Consider the following 10933-nt stretch of genomic DNA (forward strand, 5'->3'; position numbering starts at 1 on the left):
ACCATTTGCTGGGACCTCCTGAGTTTGAGGATGGATCTCCAAATACCCCCCCCCCCCCCACTTGGGGGTGTTATGGAGGTTCAGGGAAAGCTGATGGAGAGCTGGAAGCTGTGGCCATGAGGCTCAGCAGTGTGAGCCCCATCACCAGCCCTTACTCCACACTCTGGTTCTGGCATGCTGTGGATGTGGAGGGACAGGAGCATGTAGGTGTTTGTGTCAGGATGTCCAGGAACTCCGGCGTTGATCACAAGTCAAAGAGGGGATGCTTGGGGCCCTATTGCCCGTGGCGCATGGTCTCCTGTTGGAGAAAAGGCAGAGGGCTGGAGAGGAAGCTGGCAGGGAGTGCCACACAGAGGAGGAAGTGAGACCCAGGCCCGCAGAGCGCCAAGAAGGGACAGTCACCACTAGGGTCATCTTGGAGACTTACAGACGGGCCTGAGACAGAGCAGAGCTGGAACCACCTTGAGCTGGCCTGGAAAAGCACATGCTATAGTCCACAGGGCTGGTGCTGAAGCTGCCTGAGTTCAGGGCTTCTCTCTGTCCTGTGTGCTTGTGTTTCAGCACTTCTAAAGGCAAGGAACTCTCTCCGGGATCTGGGCAGAAGGGAAGTCCAGGCTCCATCCAGGGGCTGCCCTGTGCTGGGACGCAACCAGGGACGCAAGCAGGCACCAGCCCCAGTCAGCCGCCGGCCGACCAGAGCCCTCACACCCTCCGGAAAGGTATGTCACCACCCTCCACATCTGTCCCAGGCCAGATGGCTGCTCGCTGCCCGGAAGCACGTTCCGTCACCTGCGTGGGTGCTTAGAAACCTTTGGCTTAGTGAACCCTTCCTGATCTGAGGTTAGAGGTTTGGAGGTTAGCCAACTTTAACAGGAGTCATTTCATCAGGATCCCTCCATGTCCCCCTTTGAACAGTGGGCTCATTGGGTGCCTGGCTTTCCGTACACCAAGACCTCCGTGCAGAGTCGCTGCCCAGTGGGATGGGTGCCTCCACGGTTCCTGCCAGGCCCCTCCCTCATTTAAGATGCTGCGTGGAGTCTCCTGCCCCCAACCAGGGCCTCACACAGGTGCCTGCCCCTGGGATTGCTTGTAGAATGTGACAGAGAGGAGGGAATCGGATTGCTTGTCCAGGAGTCCTGCCCTTCCATAGTTGTGTTTTAGAAGTTCTGAGAATTTCTAGGCTCACCTCTTAGCTGCCCAACCCAGAAGCCGCCACTGGAACCCACTGTAAAGGCCCCGTTAAAATTCTCTCTGGAATGACGCCCCAGAACTAATGACCTGCTCCTTCGTGACAGTTCATGGAGGGGGGGGGGGGCGGGGAGCACAGGAAACGTGGGCTTATTCCAGCCTGGTTTGTTTGTTTTCATCTCTGCCATTGCTTTTCACAGTCTTTAAATTATTTAAAATAGCATCTTGTTTAATTTGTTCTCAATTCAGGCCTTTCCAGCATCTAGATGTGGCTTTAGCTCTAGGACTTGGGGGACAGAGCTGCTCACCTTGCCCACATACACCTTCACGGCAGGTGGCTTTCCAGCCGACTGGCTGCAGGCCACAGTGGGCACCCATTATCCAAATGTGCCCTCACCCAGCCCTCCTCTTCGTCCATTCCCCGTCATGCCTTGCGCATTCTACAAATGGTTATTGGGCCTACTGTGTGCCGAGCTCAGAGAATATAACAGTGGCAGGCACAGCCTCTCCGGGAAGGTGAATGTGGAACTAACACAAGGTGGTGGTGTTCGGGGCTCTGTGCTCACACGGGCCCCTTCCACACCCAGAAGTTGGGCCACAGCAGTGGTGCTGGGATCTTAGCATCCAGGGTTTTCTCTAGCACCCATAGGTTTTCCTTGTGGTCTAGATATAGCTCTTTGGCTGTGTTTGAGTGCAAGGCCCTAACCCTCCCCCCAGCCCTCCGACGCAGGGTGACGGCTGAGCCATTGCTTTGTCCAAAGGAGTCCGGGCTCCAGGCCCGTCGGCTTCCTGACGCCAGCGGCAGGGTGGCCTCTCCTTTCCCACAGCACACAGACCTCTGCAGGACGCGCAGCCTGGAATGACGAAGGGCCCCTTCCCAAGTGACATTCCTCAGCTCGGCCATCGCTGACAGATAGGACTTTCTCTGCCACCCTCCACCATCGCCCACTATTGGCTCATGTAGCTTTTTTTTAACCCCTCAGTCTTTTGACGTCATGGCCTTGTCCTGTAACTGCCCAGACGTGTAAATGTCACTCGTGGGGATGCCACTGCCTCCTCCCTCTCAGCTCAGTTAGGAGAATACAAGTAAAAGCGTGGTCCTTGGGGTCTCCACTTGCCTCGCACCCGGAGGAGCAAGTCCTGCCCCGGCGGCAGAGCTGAGAGACGACTGGGTTTGGTGAAGTCAGGCCTGGAGGGCGCTCTCCGCGCGTGGTCTCCTTTCACTGCTGCAGTGTGCGGAGCGGGTTAAGTGAATTGCCCCAGGGCCCGCGGGGTTAGCCCACGCCGGTGGGCCCCGAGGAACGTGTCCTTTCCTTGTCCACACTGCACGCTCAAGGGCCAGGCAGGGGCGTGAGGTGTGATTAGAGTAGGTTGTGTTCCACGGGGGGCAGAAGAGTCCCTGGTGCCTCCCTGAGGGCTTCAGGGACAGTTTCTTCTAGAATTAGTGGTCCCCACGGCCAGCCCTCACCTGACGGACAGATTAGTGTCACTTTCTCAAGATCTTTGTCCCAAATATTTCAATTTGTCATCCTTCCCTGTTCATTTTTAATTGGACGTCCGGTGCATTTGTCACCCTTTGGCGTGGTTAGGTGAGTAAAGAGGGAGGCGAAGCACTGCGAGGGGGCTGGGCCGTGCGGGGCTGGGACAAGGCGGTGGACCTGTACACGGGGGGGAGGGCAGGACGGGGGACACGGGGTGGAGGGCAGGACGGGGGACACGGGATGGAGGGCAGGACGGGGGACAGACAGGATGGAGGGCAGGACGGGGGTACATGGGATGGAGGGCAGGACGGGGGGACATGGGATGGAGGGCAGGACGGGGGACAGACAGGATGGAGGGCAGGACGGGGGACACGGGATGGAGGGCAGGACGGGGGACACGGGATGGAGGGCAGGACGGGGGACACGGGATGGAGGGCAGGCCGGGGGGACAGGCAGGACGGGGGACAGGCAGGACGGGGGACAGGCAGGACGGGGGACACGGGATGGAGGGCAGGACGGGGGACAGGCAGGACGGGGGACACGGGATGGAGGGCAGGACGGGGGGACAGACAGGATGGAGGGCAGGACGGGGGACACGGGGTGGAGGGCAGGACGGGGGACACGGGGTGGAGGGCAGGACGGGGGACACGGGGTGGAGGGCAGGACGGGGGACACGGGGTGGAGGGCAGGACGGGGACACGGGATGGAGGGCAGGCCGGGGGGACACGGGATGGAGGGCAGGACAGGGGACAGGCAGGACGGGGGGCAGGCAGGACGGGGGACAGGCAGGATGGAGGGCAGGACGGGGACACGGGATGGAGGGCAGGACGGGGGACACGGGGTGGAGGGCAGGACGGGGACACGGGATGGAGGGCAGGATGGGGGGACACGGGATGGAGGGCAGGACAGGGGACAGGCAGGACGGGGGGCAGGCAGGACGGGGGACAGGCAGGATGGAGGGCAGGACGGGGACACGGGATGGAGGGCAGGACGGGGGACAGACAGGATGGAGGCCCTGGGCGTCTGCGGTCAGGGTGCATCGCCCTGGGCAGGTTCGGCCGAAGGCTAGAGCTTCCCGTTCGAGGACAGCCGCCGGCCCGGCCCAGGGCCCGCTGTCACAGGTGAGCTCTGGCTGCCCCACGTTGGACCCTGTGTCACTGACTTTGCCTCCGTGTGCCGCTGACGCCTTTGCCGCCCTGAAGTGGTGGCGGAAGGCTGGGAGGTCGGCCCCTGCCCGTGAGGGGAAGTTTGCTCTGCAGCCTGGCCGTGGGGTGTGTGTGTGTGTGTGTGTGTGTGTGTGTGTGTGTGTGTGGCGGCAGGAATCAGAGAACAGGAGAAATTAGTGAACAGATGGGAAGATATAAAAACTTGCAATTCTAGGTGAATTTTTAAAAATTTGGTTGCCTGCTCTCAGGGTGCCACGAGCTGGGAGTGGCGAGGGGAAGGCGGCGGTGCAGGGACCACGGGCCTCATTTAACAACTGTGTGTGTTGCTGTTGTGTTGTGTCTCCTCTCCCAGTTTCCAAGAAGCTGGCACCAATTCCACCCAAGGTCCCCTTTGGCCAGCCGGGCACCGTGACCGAGCAGTCCACCAGCCAGCCATCCCCACTCAGCCTGTCTCCCACGCCCCCGAGCACCCCGTCACCCTACGGACTGAGCTACCCGCAGGGGTACCCCCTGGCCTCAGGCCAGCTCTCCCCGGCTGCAGCAGCGCCCCCCCTGGCCTCTCCTTCCAGCTTCACGAGCACTTTAACCAAATCGAGGCCCACCCCGAAGCCCCGACAGAGGCCCACCCTGCCGCCCCCCCAGCCGCCCACGGTGAGCCTCTCAGCCTCCAGTCCGCAGTCCGCAGAGCACCCCGTGCTGGACGGCATGGCCCCCGGGGAGAGCATGTCTACAGGTAACCACGCCCCAGCTCCCCCCGACTTTTCCATGAACCTTAGCAAACTGTGTGAGGGGGGACTGTGGGTGCCCCTAGTAGTTTCCAAGGTGATCTCAGACACCCCACAGCCAGTGGAGAGCAGTTCAGGAGGGGTCCCTGTTGTCTTGCGGAGGGGCTCCCTAGGGGGTTCTCCCCAGCCAGTGCCCGCGGCCCAGGGCTCTGCCTCCGTTCCCTGGGGCCTCGGGGGAGGCGGGAAGCTGGGTTAGACGGCAGGCCAGCTGGCCTCAAAGCACAGGTGCAGGCGGGGCTTCCCTGGCCCGAGCCCCAGCACCCACACGGGTACAGACCCCTGTCTTGAGAAAAGACGCTGAGGACCAGACGTTTTTGTAGTAATAAAAAAGCCTAATTAGAAAATGTGTTTCTAGCGCCATATATTTAGGAGGGGTCACATCCAGAAAAGATGTGTGTCCCTGGTCTAGGAGGAGCTGACTGGACAAGCCCACCATGGCCAAATTTGATTTTACTTTAAATTTAAAATAAGAGGTGGAGCTATTTTCCCCAGAAAAACATGTAAGCCTGAAACCATAAGCACACACATTTAGCAAAAGCTATTTGTTGTTTGGAAGAAGAGAACATCGTGAAACATCTCCCCAGACCCTGAGCACACCGGACTAGAGACGGCACATCTGTGTGGCCACTGAGGTCGGCAGTGCTTTCCTCTCGCAGGGCCCGGGAGGCAGGGGGCGGGAGGCAGGCCCCAGTGTCGGGTGGTGTCCTGGCCTAGAGCCAGCCCCACCTCACCAGGCGGCAGAGCCCGGGCACATCTGCTAGTGTTGTCCTGGGCAGCAGAAGGGGAAGCCCCGGGGATGGAACCCCCCCCCAAAAATGCACACACCTCACAATACACCATACCACACACACACACACCACACACACACCACACATACAACACACTACACAAAACACGTGACAACACACTACACAAATGCGGACATGCACCCTCACCACACACACATGCGCACAGTACACACACGCACACGCCAGCCCTGGGGCACGGGATTTCCCCTGGACACTGGGCCTTCCTCCCAGGCCGCCCCCAGGAGCGGGGCCTTTCCCCCGAAGCTGGCAGCTAGCCCGTGGGCTCAGCCCCCGCCCCTGTGAGAAGCCCAGCCCGGTGTCGGTGTCTGTGCTCGGTCAGATTTAGAGACGGCCGAGCAGCCGGCCGGGATTTGGCTTGTTCCCGGACATGATTAGTGTTGAAGGCACAGCTGCTGGCCTCTGCCCGGAGGCTTGTGAACAGGTACCGAAACCCTTCCTCGAAAGAGGACAGTGAGCGGCAGTCCCCGCCGGTGGTTCTTGGTATTCGGTGTGTCCTCGGGGAGCCCTCATGGGAGGGAGCACAGGCCCACTGCCCTCTGGCTCGTGGCCGCACCCTGGAGCTCCTGGTCACCTGAGCCGACTAGAGGGGCCGCTCCCCCCGACACCTCAGCCTGCCAGCCTCTGCGGCCACCCCGAGGAAGGGACGCAGGGTGGTGCTGTACCGAATGCAACAGAATGACCAGCGGCTGCCACTGAGGAGAAACTGAGAACAGACCGAGGATAAACTTGGGGGCATCAGAAAGCACTGAGGAACAGGCGGTGGCCCCACAGCCACGTGACACGTGTGCCGACCCCCTTCCAGGCACCAGCTTCGGAACTGCTGCCCTTCAGGACGAGCAGTGCCCCCCGCGCCCCGTTCTGTGTCCATGTTCTTCGGCTGCAGACTGTTGTCCTTTCTGGTCCGCACAGGCCCTGGGGCCGCAGTGGACGCTGTAATGACCCGGGTGGCCGCCTGCCTGTGACACTTGGCGCGGGTTTCTGTTGCGTACTCGTTCCGTCGTGTTTATTCCTCTCTCCGACCCTGTCATTGTGTCCTTGCAGCTGTGTGACATGAGTGCCGCAGTGTTGGATACGTGTGAGGGGAAGTTCAGGGTAAGCGGCCCCAGCTCGCCCGTCCCGCGCCCGCCTGAGCCAGGGCCACAGCTCTCTGCTCTGCACCCTGCATGTGGCTGGGACCTGCATGTGGCTTCCCCTGGTGCCTTCCCCAGGCGCTGCCGGGCCTGGGCTCACTCAGCGTTCTGGGATCACTGGCCGTTTTGGGGGTCTTTATAGTCTTGTTCTCAGGAGACGGGGGAGAAAGCCAGGCAAAGAGGCTGAGCCCCTCTGCTCTGCCTTCTTTTACCAGCCACATAGTCCAGCGTCCCTTCTCTCCCTGTGGTTTAGATGAAGGGGAACGGGCCCGTTGTTCGCATGATGCCCCTGTTAGCATCGGCGAGCCTGCTGAAGACTGCTGTGCCCAGTGTCCAGTTCCTCACCCTACCTTGGTTTAGGGACGTGCCTGATGAAGGGCCTGCCCAGGGCCGTGGGCACAGCCTCCCCACGCCCGCTGGAGCCTGCCTTGGGTGAGGGCGCACTGGGGACCTCCACTTTCAGACGGGAAGCCCAGCGTGCCTGCCCCTAGGCTGACAGCTGGCGAGTCCTGCAGAACCCTAGTATGAGAGTGTCCACCAAGCTCATTCTCTCAGCTCAATAAGATATTTGGGAACATTTGTACCCATTTCTGCCTGGTCTCCTATGAGGAGCAGGTGCTCTGTGAAACTGAGGCAAGAACGTGAAAGAAGCCAGAAGGAATGAGGTGTTTCTGCCTCAGTAAGAAGGGGCGGTCAGAGCAAATCCCCAGAGCGCCCTCTAGGGTGCCCCCGTGAGAGCTGCAGAGACCAGTGAGGGATCAGTTTCCCAGCAGAAACTTCTGAAGCAGCCTCCGAAATGGGAAACAAGATTCCTCCCCCCAGTGTTGTCAGTGGGGCTTGTTCCCCTCGGGTCTCCAGGGAACAGCCAGGATAACAGTGGGCAGCTCAGCTCACGCGCCCGTTCTGGGCTGGGCATTCTTGACCTGCTCTGTACTGTCGCAGACCCCTCACCACCCTTGGCTGTTCCCATTTGACCGCTGGACACAGGGAAGGTGAGAAACTTGTCCAAGGTTATACGCCGCCTAGTGGCAGAGAAGGGATTTGGACTCCAGGCCAGAGGGCCTGTGCCTCGCCCAGCAGAGAATGCTGCGTGGAGGGTGGGGTGGGCCCCAGGCCAGCAGCAGCCTCCCACTAGGCACCCCCAGATGGCCCAGCGTGAGGGCAGGGCACAGGCAGGCAGGCCCAAGGCCGCAAACGTCCTCTGGAGCAGGTGGCCCCGGCTGAGCTGGGCCTCAGACCCCAGGCAGCCGATGAAGTCGGGCGGGAACAACATTGTGAGGACTGGGGCTGCGGTGAGAGAGGACCTTTGTTCAGGAGCGTCCATGTTTGTAAAATGTCTTTTAGGACCGTGTCCATATGTCTGTCTGTCTACTTGGTAGGGTATTCTTGGGCTGAACGTTTGTTTTACACAAAAAAAACCATCAAAAAACCACCTCCCAGTTCTGGCCCAGAGCTCCTCCCCCCGTGTACGCTTCCTCCATCCGGAGTGCTGCTCAGGACCAGGCTGAAGCGAGGCTAAGGACAGGCAAAGATGAGCAGGCGGGACCGGCCTGGCCGGGCTGAGAATGAAGGGCGCAGACCTGCGCCCTGGGTCCTGGCCCTCAGTGCGCCTCCTGCAGCCCCGAGCGCAGGCAGGGCTTCCAGTGCAGCACAGCCCGCCTGGCCCAGCACGTGGCCTCGCCTGCGCGGAGCTGCTGCATTCGCTCGCCTCTGCCGGCTCACAGGTGGCCCAGGCCCCACAGTCGCGGAGCCCTTCTCAGTTCCATCTTCCCCATCATCTCCCAGGAACAATGACCGTTAGTGCCCCCAAGGAGGCTGTACCTCAAGGTGAGCAGCTTCCAAGGGCTGAGAGGTGGGGTTTGCCTACATTTGGGGATCAGTTTGCTGCAACTACTGCCCAGCTCGAGAAAAGCCCTCTGCCGGCCCCTGCAACCATCCGAAGTATACTGTTTACAGCCTTAGAGTGTGAGGGTGCCGTGAATCTCAGGATTCCTGCAATCGCTGGGAAAATGGGTTTTTTCCACTGCCTCCCACCCTGTCCCTGCAGGCTTTAGGGAACTAAATGCAACCCCAAAATGAAGGCTGTCAGTGGGACGGGCCTGGAGGCAGTGTGTGTTAGCAGCCGGGATACGCCCTGGCAGTCCTCTGTGAGCCACCTGGCAGGATCCCGACGCTGGTCCCACAGGCTTGCTTGGTAGAAACATTGCAGCCCAACCCTAACCCAATGCTTCAGCTGGCCCCCGACCAGGCTGGCCCTCTGGCGACCGATCCGCTGCTGCTTTCTAACGCTGACAGTTGCCTGCCATCCACGTCTCCTTAGCCGAAGCCCCCGCTCAGTCACCTCTCTCTCTGCCAACTTCCAGATCTGGTTCACTTCGATGTCCCCTCCATCCACGTAGAGCTCGGGTCGACGCTCCGCCTGAGTCCCCGGGAGCACGTGCGGCGACACACGGTAACTGAGAAGAGGGACTCGGAGGAGGAGTCTGAGAGCACCGCCCTTTGACACGCGTGTACATACATGGGCCCAGACCAGCACACCGCCAGAGCACCTGGCCCGCCGTGTCACCCACGGGCTCTGCTGTCACTGCCAACCAAGGCCGGAGCTCTGCAGAAACTCATCTCCGGCCTGGGTGGCAAACGTCGGTGGTGCAGATTTTGTTCGTTCCCCTCGGGTGGTGACGTTGGCCTTTTGTTTGATCTTTGCCTTCTGACCTTGTGCCTATTTGACCCACTTTCAGCCTCCATGCCAAGGGCTTCCTGTCAGGTCCTCTGCAGGGTGGGGTGTGGAGGAGGGTCGAGGTGCCGGGGGGGTGGGGGGAGACCTGGGGCTGCCACCTGTACTCTGATAGCGACATCCAGTCCTTCCAGTGTCAGCTGAATGGCCACAGGAGGGAGATTGGGTAGCAGGGCCCTTCACTTATGAGGGATGAGACTGGGATTCTCCTAGTCCTGGGCACTGACCTGCCTGCCACAAGGGGAACCGCCCTTCCTGTGGGCTCCAGAGTAAATGGCTGAAAACAAAATTTGTTTGACTTCCCAACAGTTCTATTTTCCACACCGTATGACTGAAAGCTCCTGTTTCTACATATCATTTCACACTTCTGAATTTAAAAGCGATGTTGAGGGTGTCTGGAGGGCCTAACGATACCTCTCCATGCCCGCCCCCCCCAAATATCAGATAATCTGACAGTAATTCTCCCCTCCGGGCTCTCAGGGGCACCAGCTCACAGGAGCAGGGTCCAGGAGCCTGCCTCTTCCCTGGGGGCACAGGTGAATAGCAATAACTGTTACCCAGAGCATGTAGCAGAGTGAGACCGGCCCTGGGAGACACCAGGCCAGCGCCACCGGCCTGCCCCTGCGGTGCGCGTGCTGTGCTCACCAGAGTCAGGCTCTCCCCCTTCTCTCCGAGTCCCGCCCGCTCTCCAGGACAGGGCGGAGAGCACTGGGAGCCCACGCACACCCGGCACTGAGGAGTGGGAGACATTCGGGTCATGCATGCGAAGTCACACTTTACAGTTTTATCCTTTTGAAATAGATAGGACATACCTATCATGATATATTTGTATATATGAAATTCCTCTATATTTGTTTAATTTGAGCCAATCTAAACCAGTGTACGGGTGTGCAATGAGTTTAAATGCTCAGTTTTTTTTCCCAGCACAGTGTAAAATAGCCCTTCTCTGACCACGGGATGGGCAGACTCGGATGCTAACAGCTTTGCTCACTTCCTGGCGAGGGCGGTTCGGTACCCAATTTGCAATGGAGCCCGGGGGCTGAAAGTACCTTTAAATACATGTACAAATAGTTGTCAAAAGTAATCTTATTAAATAGATTTATTATCCCTGAGCATGGCCTATCATTGTTTAAATTAAGAGACTTGTGGGGACACAGGACTCGATGCCAGATGCTGCCTCAGGAGGTAGCCTGAGGTCACGGCTAGGCGACCAAATCCTGAGTCTCTCTCTCATCACCTGAGTTTTTAAAGCATTTCTGTATTCTCCTTGGTAGGGGGAATATACAAATACTAGATTTATCTTTAAGAATTCTCTGTTTCCAAGCACTAACCTCAGTGTTGTTCAATCTCATGAGGAGGGCGGGGAGCCAGCCGACAAGCCGCTACTTAATACTCTGAAGGGCAGTGAGTGATTCTCGTACTCAGTGTGCCAAGGAACAGCCAAACTACTGTCCCTGCTGCTCCCCAGAACGGCAGGAAGGCTTCGTTTTCGGAGCCACTGCCTGGGCCCAGCTGGTCAACTAGTGCATGAGGCCAGGCTACTGCTACCAGCCAGCCACTGAGCTCTCTGGGGACGAGCTCCTAAGGTCCTCGCTGTCCCCAGAGCTGGCTCCAGGACACCTGGGTACCTGGCAGCAGGA

General features: G+C 59.5%; 1 protein-coding gene across 10 annotated transcripts in view; it reads left to right on the top strand.

The window, feature by feature from the left end:
* ARHGAP44 (Rho GTPase activating protein 44) overlaps nucleotides 1-10405 on the top strand; it is a 163900-nt gene extending 153495 nt beyond the window's left edge. For 3 of the 10 annotated variants that reach the window (XM_081116145.1, XM_081116147.1, XM_081116143.1), the window contains 4 exons: nucleotides 562-719; nucleotides 4188-4568; nucleotides 6471-6521; nucleotides 8923-10405. In XM_081116145.1, coding sequence (XP_080972271.1) covers nucleotides 562-719; nucleotides 4188-4568; nucleotides 6471-6478 — 547 coding nt within the window. In that variant the 3' untranslated portion in view covers nucleotides 6479-6521; nucleotides 8923-10405. Of the gene's footprint in view, nucleotides 1-561; nucleotides 720-4187; nucleotides 4961-6470; nucleotides 6522-8922 lie in introns of those variants that run through there. The other 7 variants (XM_081116141.1, XM_081116142.1, XM_081116146.1 and 4 more) reach the window with 3 other exon arrangements.
* The last annotated feature ends 528 nt before the right edge of the window (nucleotides 10406-10933 follow it).

This window comes from Miniopterus schreibersii, assembly GCF_964146895.1.
Source record: "Miniopterus schreibersii genome assembly, chromosome: 16".
Taxonomy (NCBI): domain Eukaryota; kingdom Metazoa; phylum Chordata; class Mammalia; order Chiroptera; family Miniopteridae; genus Miniopterus; species Miniopterus schreibersii.